Genomic DNA, 20,081 nt, shown 5'->3' with positions numbered 1-20,081 from the left:
GTATAACTTATCCTATATAATGCTAGGAGGAAAAGCAAAAAATATTCAGAGTTACAATATTAAATTATCTGAGAGCAGCTATCACATTAACACAGAAAAAGAAAAGTAAAACATGCCTATTGGCATCAGAGCTCACTTAACAAAATTGGTGAAGTTATCACAGTCTGAGAGATGCAGATATTTTTAAGATGACATCTGTAGAACTGCTATGTGGGCCTCAATCTACTCTGTCACTAAATACTGCAAGGTGGATATATCTTCCTCTGAGGATATGTTTTTTTAAATGTATGGCCTTTCAGGCAACCATGAGCCCTTAATGTCTGTACCTGATACTTTTTATTCATTTTATTCCCTTCCTTGCTAATTTTATGTGCATTATTTTTCAGTAGCTTTAAGTGTCCTCTGGGTCAAGAAATCCTTAATAAGAAACTGCTAGTATTGACACTTTTGTTCATGTGAAGAGTTGTATACCGGCACATGCAGTATTTGTTATCTAATATTTGTAATTGTTATGAAAGTCATGTTGCATCTTAGGAAGCTATTACTTGGGGGGAAAAAACCTTGCAGTCTTTGCTCCCTATAGACCCTTGGTTCCAGAAGTTTCTACCAAAGCTCCTTCTTTGACTTTGGGCAATATTTAGTCTCCTGCAAACTTCTGGGTTCTATATCTTAGGGAAAAGTTCATAAAGAGTTTGGGGTTTTTTTTGGTCAGAAACCATATTATACTATTTCTTCATATAATGCTTATCGCAATACAGTGGGGAAAGGAGAGGTCATTTTATTGAGTTGGGCCTTTGGGCAATACCTTAATACAAATAGTAAATAATAATTGTAAAGCAAGTATTTTGTTCTCCCATCTTGTAAGTGTTTTTAATTTTAGTAATATAACATTTGCAGCAGGGATTTTAACACAAGAGTGTTAAAGATGCTTGGACTGAGATACCATAATTCAGCCATTCCTTTGTTTGTTATTACCTGTCCATGTATGACTTAAGAAAAAACCTTTTAAATTGGAGAATGACCTTGTTTACTGGAGAAATATCATTTATAGGTGAGAAACGTTTTCAATTCCCTTTCATCCTCTGCATTGTAATGGCTGCTTCGGAGATTCTGTTCAGCTTCTGAAGCAATCTTAGTATTGCTGCTTTCCTTGTCAGTACAGTTGATACATACTGGTATATTGAGTTAGAAAGCAATCCTCTACAAAAGTACTTTCAACTGTACAAAATTTCTTCTATATAATACTTTTCAGACAGTGTCTTGGTGATAAAAAAACAAAAAACAGCCAACCAACCGCCCCCCACCCTCACCCCCCCCCAAAAAAAACAACCAACCATTGCAACCAATCTGTCCTTTTTACAAGCCTTTTATATTTGCTCAGTCATTTAACAGTCCAGTGGTTCTTTTTGGTCAAATGGCTATATAACTGAGTTTAAAATGTTTCAATGTGCACTGAACCATAAAAGCTATATGAAAATCTTTTTCAGAAGTAAACACTTGTTCCCTCACAAATATCTACAACTACAATATTCTGATAATTCACAATATTCACAGTATCAATACCTTAATTCTACCTCTTTTCAGTCAAGAAAGAGATATCTATAATAGGATATGAACTCCTCAGTTTAAAATCTTTACAGAAGTATCCTTTCCACAATAATATGTCTTCCATTTTTGTAATTACTTCCTTTTATGCAGGCACTAAGTATAGTACCACAAAATGTATGCCTCTTAAGCAAACACCTCTTTCTGAATGGAGAGTTGAATTATGGCCATAGTCTGGTTTTACTTAGAGTGCTGACAGCACAGAAACACTCTTTTGGTAGTTCATATACTTTCAGAACCTTTATTGGAACCCAGTTATGAATGGAGGAGTCATAAATATGTTTCATAATGGGACTTAATATTGATATCTAATGTTTATGTGAAGCCACAATCATAGCCCTTACCCCCTCTCCAAATCCTTTTAATCACTATGAATTGAGAATATAGAAATTCCACATTCTGAATCTTTTTTCAGCTCTATTTAGTTGTTTATTTTTTTGGTTGGGTATTTTCACTGTAGTTTGGGGGTGTTTTGCAAATTCTTGTTAACTGTAAATACTGTTAGGCTTCACTTCTACGTATAGATGTTCTATAGGAAAAGTTGGCCCTCTCTTTGACTTAAACTTCACTAACAGTAAACACAGTCATTTTGAATGAGAAGAAATTTAAAAATTGGGAGATTTCTATCATGTTTTCATGAGAGTTCAAATAATGCTACAAAATCATGAGAGTTGGCAAAACTGCTAATATCTGAGTAGCATTAAAATGTTAATGGGACCAATAAATATTATGCTGCAGTTTTTGAGGTACAGTAGTATTTTCTATACTTAGTACAGATCTAACTGTAGTATCTCAATGACTGGTATAGTGTCTCCTCTCCATGGACTGAGACTTCATAGTGGTGGAGAGGCTTGGGTGTCCCAGTGATCCTCAGAGTGATGTTGCCTGGAGTCTAGGGGTGTATGAAACAAGCTGTATTCAATTTGGATTTGGATCCAGCCTGAATCGGGGACAGTGATTAAATTAGTTTATTTGGATCACTGTCCCTTATTCGATTCGGCCAAATCCAAATGTGAAGCTTCAATGCTGATTCAGAGAATCAGTGATTCAGCCATTGACACAGCTTTAAATGTTTTTTCTACATACCTCAAAGTACCAGGTGTGGCTCGTGAATGCTGTGATGCTGGGGTGGATGGAGCATCCCATAGGGGCATGGGGGCGGATCTTCTGGTCCACTTCTGGGTATGCGGTGGAGCACACTGAGAGGGCCTCCCATGCCCCCCTGGCTTGGCAATCAGCTGCAGGGGGACCCCAGGTCCTCCCTCTGACCCAGGAGGCACCAGTCACCAAGCCGAGGGTGTACGGTGGGGCGGGCCCAGCACACTCACCGGTAGACCCAGAAGTGGACTGAAGGTGCTTCTGGTCCATTTCCAGGTCTGCTGCTGAGTGTACTGGGAAGCCCCCAACACTCATGTGGGACACTTCATATTTCCCAGCATCGCAGCATCTGTGAGATGCCTGGTACCTTGAGGTAGGTAGAAAAAGCATTTAAAGTTGTATATATGTCTGAATCTCCAAATCTTTCCAAACCTCTCTGAATCAATTTGGAGGGCTCTGATTCAATTCAGAGAGATTAATGGGTCCTCTGATTCAATTCAGAGTTGGAGATTCAGCCACTGAATTGGGCCGAATCTCCACTGAATTGAATCAGGGACTGAAGCTTCACACAGTCCTACTGGAGTTTCACACTCCTAGCAGGGTCACCCATGGCAAATAGGACTGAGGGGAGGTTCCAGATAAACCACAGTCCAACCCCAAACCCTTGGCAGCAGATAAGTTGGAAGAAGATGTCAGGGTATCAGTATCCGTAAAGATGAACAAATGCTGCAGCAACATGAAGTTTCCTGTCATCTAGGGCTCTCCCTTGCCAATGGGCCCAGATGTCCACCTTGTCAAGATTGTGTGGTTGCTGTTTCTGTGTACCAGCTTCCTCATGTTAAAATCATGAACAGGCTTCTACCACAGGAAACAACATGGTCTCCTGTACCAACCTCCAAAATCTCGGCAGTGATGTACCGGGGATGATGGAGACAGAACTAGTGAATCTAGCAGTCTCCAGCTACAAATTCATTCATGGGATCAGCTTATCCATCAAGAATCACCTAATCAGTCAACTTATGGAGCTCTCTGTGAGCATTAACAAATGTATTATGACCCTGTCTTTTAAGCTTAGGAACAACCTGTACACCACTATCAGCAGTGTATATGCCCCAACACATGATGCTGACAATCATGTCAAAGAACAGTGCTGCTCTTGACTACTTACTAATACTGGCAAGGAGGACAAGATCAGCCTCCTCAGTGACTTCAACATCAGAGTTGAATGTGACCTGGAACTCCGGATCGGCACCATTGGGAAGGAAGGAGTAGGAAAAGCCACTCCAGTGGCATCCTCCTGTTGAGAAAATGCATGGAACATGGTCTTGTCATCATGAACATGATCTTCAGATTGAGTGACAAATACAAGACCACCTGGAGACACCTTTACTTTAAGTATTGGTACTTCCTTGACTATGTTATTCTTAGAACCTGTGGTCAAATGGATGCCCATGTCATATGACCCATGCAAGAAACTGATGACTATTGGACAGATCACCATCTTGTCAGATCTATTACAGATATCTGGATTGCTCCAAAACACCAAAAATAGCCACAAACTATGCGAAGGACTTTCAACACCAAATCTCTTCAAAACCCAAGACCCAAAGGTCTGCAAGGATCTCCAACAGTGTCTCCATAAAAAGCTCTCTGCCCTGTCCACAAATTAAAGCAACATTAAGTATGTCTGGAAGGGGTTTAAAGCCATTGTCCATATGGGCTGTGCTGAATCCATTGGCTATAATACCAAGACTGATTCGATGAGAGCAATGCCGAGATCCAAAACCACATCAACCAGAAGAGAAGGGCTCTTTGCTTGCCAAGATAACACTTTATGTCAGGAGAAGGAGCAGACACATAAGCTCCTCAAAACTAAAACTCAAAGGAGGATCCAGGAAATAAAAAATCAGTGTTGGCAAGATAGTCATGGAGAGCCATCTCTGTGCTGGCAACCATGACATACATAGATTTTTCCAGGCAATGAAAACCATCTGCAGCCCAACTTCCCACAGTCCTACTTTCCTGTGTGCAAGATGGCTTGATACTCCTCAAAAAAACAATGAATCTATTCAAGCTACATTCATAGAACACTTTAAGGAACTCCTGAACCATGAGTCAACTGTGGCAGATACCACCATCAAGTCCATCTACCACCCCTTCTATCCTAGAAGTCTGGCATCCCATCAAGGATGCCAAGAACATCATCATTACTGGACTGGATGGCATAGATACTGAAATTTGCAATGCTGGCAACAAGGAACTGGTACTGAAACTCTGCAAATGTATGCTTTGAATTTGGAACAATGGAGAGATATCTGGGGACCTAATGAGTGCCAATCTCATGAGTATCTTCCATAAAGGAGATAAGTCAATGTGTGGGGACTATTGAGGTATTGTCCTCCTTCCCACAGCAGGGAAAATCCTTGCCCTCATTCTCCAGAACCACCTTCTACCACTTGCTGAGAAAGTCCTGTCAGAATCTCAGTGTGGTTGTAGACCATGCCATGGCAAAACTAACATGGTCTTTGTTGCCCACCAGGTCCAAGAAAAGTGTCGGGAATTACATCAAATATATGGCTTTCATTGTCCTTACTAAGACTCTTCATTTCAACAGTTGTGAAGCCTTGTGGAAAGTACTGGCCGGATTTGGATATACTGAAAGTATATCAATGTCCTAAGGCTCCTCCATGACCAGGTGACCATGACTGTTCTATGTAGTGAATCAGAGACAGATCCACATGTCATCTAAACTAAGATCAAGCTTGAAGACCAAAATACTCAAAACAACCATCTTTGATCTTCAGTACACGGATGAGCACACCATCACCGCATACACTGAGGAAAACCTTCAGACCGTGCTGGATCTTTTCAGAAGCCTACCAAACTTTGGGCCTCTCTATCAAGATTGAGATGACTAAAGTGGTCTATCAGCCTGACCCAGGCCATGAATGTGACCTGCTTCCTCAAATTACCATTGAGGAAAAGACCCTGGAGGTAATTGAGCACTACCCCATATCTCATAGCCACCTCTCGCAGAGGGTGAACATTGATGAGGTGATTATGCACTGAATCTGGTGTGCAAGGCCTCCTTTACAAAATTACTTTGGTGTGTGTTTATTTATTGTGATCTCCAGAAAGACACCAGGATCCGGGTCGACAATGCAGTTATTGTCCCCACGCTCCTCTTTGGCAGTGAAACATGGCTACCCTACCATCATTATATAGATGTCTGCAAATAGATACGTGGCTCAAGGTTTGAACTATTAAGTAATCTCAAGACTCAGCAATGAGCCATAGTAAAGATCATCCTCAAACTGAGGGATTGCCAGTGATGACAATATAGTGTCTGTTGGGAGATACTGACACAACATACTCTTAGAAGAATACCTTCTCAGATCTTGACCATAAATCTTCATCAGTTCTGCTGGATTTTCCTGCTTAATCATATTTCTTAAGTGAGCCTTATTTCCAGCGTTGATTATCTTATTTCTTCCACAGTCTTGTTCAATTATGTCTTTTAAGGCATTTGGCAAATTTAAACTACTACTTTTGAAAAAAGGACTAAGGATTTTCATTCTGTAATTGTCCAATGAGAGCAGCTCTGACCCTGATAATGTAAAAAGACTCTAAAGATTGACTGTGTTTCCCTAAAGAGATAAAGATACTTAATTTTCAATCATATGTTGTAATCATGTTGTGATCTTGTGGAATAGCAAATTCTTTAAATAGCAGTGATGCAAGGTAAGCTATAAGAGTAATAATTTCTATTTGATTATAACTCAAAGGTGATTTAGAGAAAAAATGAAACCATTGAAGAATAGCATGTCTTCTCGTTTATAAGAATCATAAATGGTATCATATGATTTAGTATATGCTAAGATGATGGTAAACAATGGGTGAAAATGCCATTTAAGGTTGAGTTTTAAAGATAATTACACGTATAACAGTATACCCTGTTTTCTGTTGTTAATTAAAAACAACATCTTTACCTGAAGAGAGGAAATATATCTATAATGACAACTATGATGTCAGACTAAATAATAATTATAACACTGTTACACTTTAGTGTACACAAATAAAGTTAAGTTTTAATTTTAAATGAATTAATATGTTAATACATACCAGTTTAGATGCTGTGGTAAGTGCCTGCATAGAATAGTCTACTGAAGTAAAAATCTGTCCTGACCTAACATTTGAATGTAATGTAGAGCACTGAAAAGACATTTGGCTAAAGTTTGATTATATGAGTGTGCTGAAGTAGGGAAAAGGCTTAATTTACTACTGTTCTCCCCATTGAACCCACAAAGCCACAATGATGTCATTTTCCTCAGTGCTGAAATAGTCTAAATAAGATGCATTGGTTTCTGGCCTCTACACAGTTTGAGACTTTCCAAACATTGTGTTTCATGGAACAATGTCATAGGACAAGTTTGACATCTGCAGTCTGGTAACTGAGCATCATATTTTTGTATTTAACCCATAGGCCGGTGATTTATAACAATGGCTGGTAAGTTGTACTCAATGGTTAGGAATGACATTCTTTCTTACATTTGAATGCATTTAATTTATGCTTATATATTAAAAAAAAACAACTCTTGGTTCCAAAATAATACCTTTTATTAGACCAACTGGGAAATTGCAAGAAAATTGTCATTTTATGCAAGCATTCGGAATCAAAGTCTTCCCAGGCTCTGGGAAAAGTGTAGATGGTACAAGATGGTGAAAAGTCCCCATAGGTAGGAAATAAACTTCATTTTTGCACAGAGGGAGCTGAAGATGCAGGGTTGTCCCTTTGGGTCCATGAGAGTGTCTTTGTGAGCTGTGTTGAGTAGCTCTTTGATGTGTAGATCAGGTAGAATTCCTTCCCTGGAGGTGTCAGACGGCAGGCAGAGAGATACAAAAAATCTTTCTTGTCGTTCTGCAATGAAGTTTAAAATCCAAAATCGGCTAGAATTTGGCATCTTCCATATTTCAGGGGTGTACTTGGTAGCCGTGTTGGTCGTGCTTATATGTATGAAGAGATGTATAAAACATTTGAAAGAGAATAATATAGGATTCATTATACAGTATGTATTGAAAAGATAAACATTCTTTTCTTGCAGCATCTTGCATGGCAGATTCAGGGTGAATTTCATTATATTTAGAATCGGGTGAATAAGGCAAACAGATTTCATGAATGGGTTTCCATTTCTAATAGGTATACCAAGGCAATGTTTCTGGCCTTCTTGTCTTCACATTTTGGGATGGTAAATGGAAAGAGAATTTCAGATCCACATGAAGATTTTCAGTAAACATGTTGCATAGCCATAGAAGAGGATATTCAGCCATGCCTCTGGCCAGCCAAAGTATTTAAGCATATGTTTAATGTCAGACACATCAATGGTCCCATTAAAATGAGTGGAACTTGTCCTGTGTTTGAAGTTAAGCATATATATAAGTGCTTTCACAGGTCCTGGTCCGGTAACAGCAATAATACAAGATGAGTCATTAAGCCCAGTAATCAAATTCAACTTGAATAGTAAACGTTGCATATTCTTGGAAATGGACAATTAAAAGTTACATTTATATCTGCCAGATAAACCCTTCTGAAGAACAAATTAAATAAAGGACATTCTGTGGTCTTTGTTAATGTCATATATTAAAATTGTATTTTAAATTTGAATTTAAACTTGTTGTTGTAGTCAGTTTTTAAGACTGTACCTATAACTAATTGCTATAACATGATCTGTGGAACATGAAAAATCTGACAGTATCATCAAAAATTATCAAGTTCATTTATTCATAAGTATGTTTTAAGCAAGTTCAGGGTCTGTTTGTTTTTTTACTATACATGTGCTTAATTTATTTTATTACGTTGCCTAATGTGCCAATAATAAATTATCAGGAATTGAAGTGAAACTATTATTAGCATTACATGAATTAAACACTTTATTCTACATCTCTCATTGGCTGCATATACAACAAAGTTTGTTTGTTTTTTAAATCAAGAATTAATATCAATAGCCTTTATTTAAATTATTTCAAGAGTTCCACCATTTGGTAACATAATAATACAATGAACAAAATGAAATTAAGTCAGCCCCGCTCAAACTACTAAATATATTACTAAAAATTAAGATTTTTTTTAAAATGGAAGTAATATATCATCTACTTTATGAATGATAACTTATGTAGTGTACATAGAAGGTATAGCAGACATTTACAAACAATTTTGTTTGACTTTTGTTATATTTATATAAATTATATGGCTTCAGGTTTTTAAAAATGTAATAATGAGAAAGAACTTGAGGTTTAAATCTACGGTTTGTAAAAGATTAAAGAAAACACTACATAGTGTTCAGTGTCATGAAAATACAACAGCCCTTTATGAATAAAGCTTATTGTAATTTTGTAAAATGGTTGTTTTATGATTCATTTAGCTTTTAAGATGTTGATGGTCTCTTTAATAGGTTAGTATGTTAACAGCTGGTATCCATTAATTTTACCATCTTAATTGGATCCTTTTAGATGTTCAGCCAACTGGTCAGGTACGCAGTGCGAGAGGCCAGCTCCCAAGAGCAGCAAGTCTGACAATATCAGTACAAGTAAGTTATTCAGATTAACACCTACTATGGCTTGTAAAATATGGTTCAATTTAAAAAAAAATATTAGCTGGTGATATTTTAGTATGAGATCTTTCAAAGTGATATTTGCAGGTTACACATTTTTAAATAGCAGCGCTAATTCTTCTCATTTTCATTGACATGCAACTCCACATAAAACAGTTTGGATTAACATCAAACTATGGCATATTTAATATGCTTACTTCTTCAAGCCTAGCATGAGCTTTTATTAGTAAGAGCATATGAGATGACACACATTCTGCTCAAATTCGCTCCTTTGTACAGAGCTAGCATATGGCAGGAGAAGGACCTGGAAAGAAGGGTCTTTCTATTTCTCTTATTTTTTGGTAGGGTTCTTGGAATTTGTCTTATGTTTGTTGGGAGGAAGAAGAGGAGGTTGTTGTGTGTTTTAGGGGGCAAAGAGGGCAAAGGTTGGAGGGGGACCTTCCTGGGAAGTGAGGCAATAGGGATGGGTGAGCAGAAAATGGGCAGGTGGGAAGAGGGTTTTTGTAATTAATGTGAGGCGTGATTGGAATTGGTGGGAGTGTTTGCTGGTATATGGGACTTGTGGAGGAAGGCAGTGGTTGTAGTTATTTGGAGCTCTCAGGTTTGGAGGTTTTGGTTCAGGGAATCATGCCTGTGGATTGGTTATTGTAAGCATCTCTAAGCCATTTGGACAGGACAAGATCTAAATTTAAAAACTAACTAACCAACTAAATCAGATTTATCATCAGTTAAGTCCCATCTGAAACATCAAACTAAGATTTTAAGTGATTCTTCAGGTTTATACATGCTTTTTCTGGAGGAGTACATTTATCTACTAATAAAATTATCTCCAAAATGAGAATTATTCCTTCAAATATTAAAGGTATGTCAAGAGAAAAACAAATGCATGCATTGCATGTACAGAAACCTGCTATTGGTACATTATTGGCATCTTAAACTAGAGATGAACTGTTGTGTATCCTGTATGTTAATGATATCCTGCTGTACAACTCACTTATATCTGAGCCAGCTGAAAAAGTGTAATGAATTACCCCACTGTTTAGATAAGCTTGGGATTTGGAGATTGACTATCTAGCTGCAGTAAAAACTGGACAGCACAGAGATAATGCTGAGAAGCTAAAAGCAACTGAAAGAGTTTGCAGAACGTATATCAGCCCTTTTGTTGAAAGAGCAACCACACTTTGTTAGTCAGGTGCTCAGGTATTGGATCCTAAGCTATTCCATATAGTGACTATATTTAAGGTGGGGGGGTTGCTTTTGATTGCCATGGTTAACACATGTGCAACTTCTTACCACACTCATTCATGACTTTTTCATCTCGATATCATTACGTTTCCTTTAAATGTGAATCATCAAAAGTTGAACCTAGTGCATAATGCTGAGACCTGGAAAATGTAGAATAATCTTATAGCTGGTTTCTACCCAGATTTAATTTGCACATGTAGTAAGGTAATTATGCCCCCATGGCTGAGAGCCCTGTCAGCTGCAAGGGTGCGTCATCATGCCATGCCATGCACCATGTCCCACCACTGCCATGACTGAGAGTCCTGTTACTGCAGAAGCTTGCTACTTACCAGTGCACAGGGAGCCTGGGATGGTAATCTTCGGCTCCTCCTGAACTAGCAATAAGGCAGGATTGGATCTGATGCTGGATCCCACAATCACACTTCAACCCATGCACGTGTGGCATGGCAGGAGGCATGACTGTGGATCACACATCAGATCCTATCGTACTTTACCTGAACATCTAGAGGGGCCCCTAGTTAATTAATTCACTTCAGTGAGGCTGTTTGCTACAGTAAGTCCAATAAGATTTGACTGCCAGTAACCTTCCCCGTTCTTTTAACAAGAGTGTTTGATATAAGGTTTCTGTACATTGTTTTTTTACTACATTAGACACTATTGCAGTTGTCTTAGTTGCCTATAACAACGTAGTGAAATTCCTAGCCCCCAAATATAGAGTTGTAAAGTGCAGGAACACACATACTGTCCACGTGCTAACACAATTTATTTACACCTATTTAATTTTCAAAAAAATAAGGGTGGTTAAGATTAAATGAAAAAATGAAATTCTTTGGGCTTAGGCATGACTTCTTAAAACTGGCCAATACTTTAAATAAAATGAGAGAAGTGATAAAATACCTTTATACATGAGCATACAAAACTAGCCCAAAATTGACTTGACAACAGGTCCAGTTATCTATCAATGCTGTAGCTACAAATGAGAGCACAGTTCAGAATGTGGACTGGATGAATTAAACCTTAAAAAATGATATGTGAAATCAAGAAATGTTATTACTTCAAGTATTGCTCTTGAGGACATTCAGATTTATGTAAAAATATTGACCTTTTCATTCTCAGTATTGAACTTCTATTCATTAAATATTATTGGTCAACTGAACAGAAATCATAGTCTTTGAATTATTTTATAGCTAAATTAAATTATGTTATTCCTCTTAGCTGTGTGGTGACTTCACTTAACTTGAAAATTACATAGGACTCAATGCTATTTCCTTTATTTGTAACAGGAAGTATTGCAATCATCGTTCCTCTTGTTCTCTTGGTGACTTTAATCACTACTTTGGTCATTGGTCTACTACTTTGCAAGAGAAAACGAAGGTAGGTATTCAATATAATTTTTTTCAAGTTACGTATGAGCTAAGAAATCAGAGATGAACAGAAATGCTTACAAATATTTGTGTAAAGAAGCCATTTCACAAGCATCAGTCACTTATCACATGAAAAGCTTCCCTTGTCAGTGTGGGGTGTGTTTACTAAGGCCATGTATAGGCATTAACATTTTTCAGGAGAATTGCCGCTCTCCTTGAAGACGCCACAAACATACAAAAATTCATTCAGTTTGTCCTGTAGGAAACATGCCCTCTTGCAAGAATAAATACATGTACACTCCTCTTCTGGTCTGGTCTGGGAAGGGAGCAGCACCTGCTGTTTCCTTCCTCTTTCCCAAAACAGGCAGTGCCTGTTTTGGGGAATGGGCTGGGGGCAATGATTTTAAAGCTGGCAGGCCAGAGACCTCCCAGCCCAGTTTCCAACCCTGCTGGCTTCCACTTGCTGCCCCTTCTACCCAGCTGGGGAGTGAAGATGGAAAACAGACTTGGGGAAGCTTTTCCCACCCTGATTCCCTGTCCCGTGGGTTTTAAATGCCGTGTGTGTGGCAGCCCAAATGGGTGGCACATGTGGCAGTTTAAAACCCTGTAGAGCCAGGAAAGCTCTCCTGGGCCAGTAGGGCAACGCTTCCTAAGCTTCCCCAGACCAGGAACTTCCTGGTGCAAGGAATGGACTTTTTTCCTCCCTCTGCTTTCTCCACTTTCTCTCTGCTGCTCTACTGTCTGCCACTGCTCCCCACATCTTCCCCAGACCTGCATCACCAGGGGATCAGGGAAGGTGGAAAAGTTGTAGGTTGAACACCTATACTGCTTCATCTCCCAGAAACATTTATAACAGTAAAAATACTTGAGAAATTTCTGAGAAATGAATGCCTGTTCCTAACCTCTAATATACCATTTGTGAATCTTGTTGAAACAATTTTTTATGACAATTTTTATATGATGGTAGAAATTAAAATCAACTAGATGCTGTAACATACCTGCATACACATTTCATGATCCAAAAGTTGTCCAATTCTGCATATGAATAACAACTCACAGAAAGAGTTCCCTTCATTTCACGGATATTGCAAAAATGACAGCACCATCAGTAAGTGTCCCAGTACCCTGTTCCCTGCCCTCTCCTCACCAAATCAAGTAGTCATATGCTACTATCATCTCTGTCTGGTCTAGATTCAGTTTCAATTGGTTGTCCTGAATACAGTTTTAATAGAATGGTTGGAGATATTTCTTCTGGCATCTCAAACCCAATAAATGGTGGATGCCAGGGAGAGTATTGAATAGGGGATAGACCACTCAAGAGATATCTAGTTCAATTCTCTCCCTTTATAGCATCCATGTCTGCCACTGCTGGAGACAGGAAACAGTGTTAAATGGACCACTGGTCTGACTCAGTATGGCACTTCTTATGTTCATCCCCCAAATTCAGCAAGGCACTAAGAAAGGACTGAGACTGCAGGGTCCAGTGTCATAAGCAGAATCCGGGTTTTCCGTCTCCAATGGAAAAACGGAGAATACTCTGGATTTTACCACAGGCAAACACAGATTTCTCGTTTTACTGGAGAAACCCATGAATTATGCAGTTTTGCAAAGAGCTCTCTGCAGGCTGGCTGAGTTTCAGTCTCCAAGGGGCTGGGAGGGAGCAGAAGGAGGGCCCTCAGGCAAGGGGTGCGACGTGCATGTGTATGCACATAGCCACCAGGCAGCCTGGACAGTAGCTCCCACAGGTGGATGGGATTGAGGGCCCCATAGGGAGGGAGAGAGGGAGTTGGGCAGGGCAGAGGGGGGATGGGGGCTGCTGCCCAGCTGGACCATGCCTGGGGCTTGGGGTCTGGGGCTGCAATGCACAGCTGCAGGGACCCGGTGGGGAGTGGGACAGGCAATGGGCAGATCATCCAGGGGGTTGTGGAGTGGAGGTGGCTCCCTGCTGCTGTGTGCACTCCCAGAGGGCAGGAGGTACCCGTGCACCCAGATATTTGAATGCAGTGTAGGCTACCCATCGCAGGCTCAGACTCCCACCCTGCTGCCCTCCCTGGGACCTCCGCAGCCCGGCATGTACGACCCAACACAGCAGGGTCATGCTGGAAAGCTGCTCGCCACTGTAAGCTGTTCTGTGAATACCCACAGGTCAGATAAACGCTTTATCAGCATCTTGTGATCAAATATATCAAGGGCTGCAGAAAGAACTAGCAATATCAGCAGGGCACAATTTCCCCTGTCAATCTCCAGGCAAAGATCACCTTCCAAGGCCAAAAGCACAGCCCCTGTACTATATCCAAGACAAAAGCCAGACTGACTGGGTTCCAAGGAGCCAGTAGCATCCAGATGCGGGGCTGTTTTTCTATCACTCCTCCACTCATGTCTCCAGGCAGTTCACTGGTCAGCAACCACTGGCTCCTTGGACTTGTTTGATAGGCAGTGGGCACTGGCCTGTGTGTTCTGCCCCGTCTTCCCTCTTGGAATACACATCATTAACATCTGGCCCACACTCGCATCCCTTTTTTCTCTTCTTGTCCCCTAGAATCATTTTTGTGCTTTCAATGGCCTCCCTGATTGAGAGAAGCGTATCATTTTTTTGGTTTTATTTTTTTGGTTTTTTAGGACCACTGCCCTTCACTCAACAAATAAGCCTGTGTCTGAAAGTGGCAGAAATGGATGCTAGAGGGAGAGCAGTGAATGAGACAAATCTATAGTAGTCTCCCTGGCATCCACCATTATTGGGTTAGAGATACCAGAGGAAACATCTCCAAGTGTTCCGTTCAGTGGCTATTAATAGATCTATCATCCATAAATTTGTCTTGGTCCTTTTCTGAACGCAGCTATGCCATCTTCCCCTACCACCTCCTGTGGCAACAAATTCCACAACTTAACTATACATTGCTTTAAAAAGTGTTATCTCTTGTTAGTTTTAAACCTCTTACTAATTTCAGTGGTTGTCCCTAGTTCTGGCATTCTGGGACTTGATGAGTAGCAGTTCCCTGTTCATTTGGTCCACCCTCTTAATGATTTTATACACCTCTCTAATATCACCTCTCATCCTTCTTTCCTAACTGAAGAGTCCTAATCTTCATAGTCTCTTCTCCTATGGTAGCTACTCCATATCCCCCAATGACTTTGGTCACCCTTCTCTGTGCTAATGACTGTGATAATTGCAAAAATATTTTGCTGTGACTTTATGAAGTATGGAGAGCAGAAGGGAATTTGGAAATATTGGGCAGAGAACCTGTGTCATAACCAGTGAACCTACTGCATTGTAGGAATAGGAATCCATTGTAGTAATGTGGTGTGCATTATAGGAATCCGCACTACTAAAAACCCAATTAAGAGGGATGTACAAGGCTACTTTCAGGATGCATCCAGGTTCTCAAACAGATAATTTCATCACTTCTTCATTTCCTGATAGTCCCGGTCACTTCAGTTTGGATGTTTTCAGTGGCTTGGGGTTGGGTGCTAAAGCTGCTAAGTAATATCTTAGTGTAAATCACCCATGGATACACTTGAAAATAGTATTCCCTTTTGCTTGTTTATATGTTCTAGGACAAAAACTATCCGAAGACAACCAATGATAAATGGAGGAATCAACGTAGAAATTGGTAATCCATCATACAACATGTATGAGGTGGGCCATGATCACAATGAAGGGGGTCTTTTAGATTCAGATTTTACAGTAAATCCAGAAAAGGTAATATGGATTTTGAAATGGCAAAAGCGTGCTTGTTTTCTGTATTATAATCAAATGCTTTAAACATAATGAGTTTGATTTTCTCGCAAATGAAATCTGACAGAAATAATGAAATATGTTTGGGTTTAGCTGTTCCATATATGAGATGCGTATAAAGACAAGCAAGGTTAGTTTAGTGAAAACATCACAGATATTGCTAATCTTTGTTTTGCAGCTTAACATTTGTTGATGTCTTTCATATTTGCTTTTTTTCTAGGTGCTAAAATAAAGCTAAACTGAGAGTCTTTATCCTAGCTTCATGTTTACTAAGATAAAGCTCAAGGAAATCATCAAAATTCTTATAAGCTATATTTCTAATTTCTTGTAGACATATTGAATAGAAAAATATGCTATGCATTCACTGTCCCTCTCATATAGTGCAAGTGTGAGGAAATCGTACATACATACATGAGTGTAAATTATTTTTAAAAGGGCAGACATTTAGAGGCCTGATTGGATAGATTTCCTACATTCATGCAAAAGCCAATGCACATTTTCATATTACTATAAATTATGTTGTCATTTCTAGAAGTACTGCTCTTTAAAGCTAGAACTTCCTGAATGATAAGCACTGGATGAATGGCTTAATGCTGAAACATCTCTCCTAGAACTATCAGCAATCAGAAGTATACCAAAGGGCAGCCATCTTTTCATGGCATTTTTGCCAAAGTAATCATTGAATTACTATTAGCTCTAGGAATGATATCATCATATCACCCAGTCAATGTGTAGCATAATACAGGTAAGTTGCATATGAAGTAAGCTCACCAGCTCCTAGACAAGTTGAATAACTGAATCATGAGTGATTGTTATACCGGACTGTAATACTTAATAGTAAGTGTACAGTGCTAAACTCATTCTGAATCATCCAAACTATTGAACACTTGTAACTAAATTCCTGAAGGCTGTTTTAATTGTAGATCATTCAAAAATCCTGTTTGGATTGGTGCATACCTTATTAAGCAATTTTTCGAAGTACAATTGAAAATGAGCTGTTCACATCACAGAAACTGAAATTTTCTGTTTATACACAGGCCAGGTATATAGGGGGAGGGCCTACTGCATTCAAGCTTCCCCACACAGCACCATCAATCTACCTAAACTCTGATTTGAAAGGACCACTAACCGCAGGGGTGAGAAATGATGATTCATTTTTCATGCTCATTCCATCACAGCCCCTTTTCTAAATACAATGTGTGTTATATAAGAATAGCAGCATTTTTGTTTAATTTATAATTGTCAAGAAATATATTACAAATACTAAGATTTCTCTTTGCTATAACAGAGGTCTTTCCATCTAGCATATTTCATTTTTACTTGCCATTGTAGTAAGATCTAAAACAGCAAATTTAAAAATGTATGTTTACAAAAGAGTACAGCAGTAAACCATGTCATGCCTTTCATAATGTTATGGTAAAATTATGCCAACCAAATAAATATCCGAAGCATTTATGGGCATTTAGTGCAATTTATCACAGTAAGAAAAGGTTTTTTTAAGTAAATTCAATTGTGTGACCTAATATTTTGAGGGAACTTTCATATCCATTAAGCTAGATTTTGTTTTAACTTTACAGTTTATTGGTAGATTTTTCACACTCCAATTTTTTAATTGCAAATGGCAAATATCTTCTCAAAATATTTAGTTCAGTCTCAATAAGCCAGACTTTAATACAGCATGATGTTTGTAAACAATGATTGAAAGTTTAAACAGTTGAAAGAAAACGACGTTGATATAATTTATTCATCTTCATATACATCAATGTATATATTCATCTTTATATCATTTGCATTACTGCATGATTGTGATGTGTCTTTAATGTAATTAAAATATAATAGGTTCCATGGGAGGCAACATTTTCTAGTTATTAAGAATAGAGAAATGGGCATTAGAAGACGTAGAGTATATTCTCTACTTTGTCATTGATTCAAATTCCCATATGAAAGTGACTCAAATTACTTAACATTCTCTACCCTTCTTTACCTATTTGCATTTTAATATTCACCTAATGCAGATATTATGAGAGATAATCTCTTATTATTATTTATAATGTATTTTGATATCTCCCGAAGACAACTATGTAAATGCTGAGTTTAATACTATTATGATCTTCATCCTTAATTGTGGTGCTGTAAATTTAATTAAAAGTGAATCTTGTCAGTTTAAATAAGCCTACATTTCTTTGTCACCCTAAATTTCTATAATCATTACCTTACAGGGAAGTAAGGATCTTTAGGCTGTTGTGATCACATAGTGGGTGGGGCAGTACATCCCATGGGAGGCTGCAATGAGAGCTGAGATAGGGGGCACCCACGTGTATGGTGCACAGGGTTGTGGGGAGAGAGGAAGGACTGCTGGCATGCATGGTGTAGTTTTGGGAAGTGCAACCTGGTAGCCTGTGACTCTCACAGTGCAGTATCTGGGGCATGTGCCTCGCACTGGTGCAGCCCACACAGCGTGCAGCCCCATCACTTAGAAGCTGAACAGTCCTGCCATCCGTACTAGCAGAATATGCAGCTTCTGACTAGATTATTATGAGTGATGCAACTGGCCAAGACATGGCAATGCTTCAGGTCTCAGTTTCTTACACAGCTGGGGATGCAGGAGATTGAGGTTCTAAATTGTTCTTCTGCTTAAGTAAAGACAACAGCCAAGCAAGCTAGGAGATTCAAGTCTATGAGCTACAGAGAATAAAAAAAACTGCAACACCTGTAAGACAAGCTTCTTTGGGTAAATCCAATAACTTTTATTAGTCCAACTCAAATAGTTGGAAAAATACTTCTTTGCAAGCTTTCGGGTACAAATACCCTTCATCAGGTCACTTCCTCTGCCTGATGAAGGGTATTTGTACCTGAAAGCTTGCAAAGAAGTATTTTTCTAACTATTTGAGTTGGTCTGATACAAAGATATCAGATTTACCCAAAGAAACTGGTCTGCCTATGTCCTTGGACCAACACGACTACAACCTATACCCCTGTGACCTATAAAGAATTCAGTACCCTTTCTAGCCATGGCATATAAATTTATATATAAAGTTGAAAAATCAGTTTTAATAGCAGATGTCTCTTTTCAGTCCAAACATAAAGAGTAAAAGAAAAAGTGAAGAAGATCTGTTGTTATAACATGGGAAGAAAGCATAACTTAAACCATCATGGCTGCTTACAGGCATGAACCCCTCACCCCCAAGTACTTTACTTTCAGCTCAGTGTGCCCCCATGCCAAGCCCAGTGCATTCCCAGAAGAGGCACCACATTAGTTTGACCCGACTCACCCAACATCTGTATAGATCGGACACTTCAGTGGAGCTTTTTGGTGCTTTTATCTAATAGCTGTTTCAATCAGCTGACGAGCTGGGTCAAATTTCTATTTGGTAAAATGCGGTTTTTGGGAAAGGTTCGTTTTCATATCTGTCAGCGCCACATGAGTCAACGAACAGTAAATTCCACATTCTACATGCTTTCATACGAAGAAAGCATGTAGTTTAGAGATGTACGTGAGTGCTTTGTAAAATACTGAAGATGCTTAAATCTAATTGACTACAATAGGCTGTGGATTAAACATATATTATTCCAAAACACGATCAGCTGTTGATGGGTTGCTGCGGTCTTAGAATAGGCTGTATGCAGAACCCACTGATAACAGATTTCTATTATTAAACCTAATACAAAGAGTTTCACAGTCTTTATATTATTCAAATGTATTGTGAAATCTTCCAAATAATATGATGGGCAACAAAAATTAAGAGCCATTTCTCATATTTTTAGTAATTGTCCTCATGTTGTTTGCAACTTTTAACTCATTTTACTCATGTCATTAATTTCCTTAATAGTACATTCCATTTAATGTGAATACTATCTGAATAATTAGCTCCTTGATACGGCTTATAGAAGTTCAGGTAAACATTAAACATGTCCAATTTTGCTTTTTTTGTTTTTATTTTAAGATTTTTTCTTTAAAAAATGTTTATGAAGATTAATCCAAATAACATCCTATATATTTATATTTTCTGCAGCCAACAAATTACTCTAATCCAGTGTATGCAAAGCTATACATGGATGGACAACATTGTCGAAACTCCTTAGCAAGTGTTGATGAAAGAAAAGAACTCCTTCCAAAGAAAATAGATATTGGGATAAGGGAGACTGTGGCATAATCTGCTGTTACCTTTTATACTCTACTCTGTATAAATGTATAAAATATAAGGATTACTTTTCTATGTACCAACAGTATTATAATTGTTTTGGCATCAGCATTACCTCTGGTTTTTTGTTTGGTTGATTGTTTTCTGGATTTTTCTTTTGCTGATGACTTTTGACTGACCATTTGTAAGGTATTTTTATGAAAAAGAAACTGCACTACAGTAAAATTTACAACAATGCTGCTGATATAACACACCTTTGAATTTGTTAAAATTAAAAAAACCA

General features: G+C 38.6%; 1 protein-coding gene across 1 annotated transcript in view; it reads left to right on the top strand.

Moving 5' to 3' along the window:
• Window positions 1-19,810, top strand: part of LRP1B (LDL receptor related protein 1B) — a 1,375,759-nt gene extending 1,355,949 nt beyond the window's left edge. Inside the window, exons 87-91 of the mRNA XM_006028602.1 lie at window positions 9,211-9,287; window positions 11,840-11,930; window positions 15,476-15,620; window positions 16,694-16,792; window positions 19,670-19,810. Of these exons, the coding sequence (XP_006028664.1) occupies window positions 9,211-9,287; window positions 11,840-11,930; window positions 15,476-15,620; window positions 16,694-16,792; window positions 19,670-19,810 (553 nt within the window). The remainder of the gene's footprint in view (window positions 1-9,210; window positions 9,288-11,839; window positions 11,931-15,475; window positions 15,621-16,693; window positions 16,793-19,669) is intronic.
• Window positions 19,811-20,081: the final 271 nt, after the last annotated feature.

The sequence above is a fragment of the Alligator sinensis genome, unplaced genomic scaffold (genome assembly GCF_000455745.1).
Source record: "Alligator sinensis unplaced genomic scaffold, ASM45574v1 scaffold533_1, whole genome shotgun sequence".
In the NCBI taxonomy this organism is placed as follows: domain Eukaryota; kingdom Metazoa; phylum Chordata; order Crocodylia; family Alligatoridae; genus Alligator; species Alligator sinensis.
This window is presented reverse-complemented; position numbering and strand designations above follow the sequence as displayed.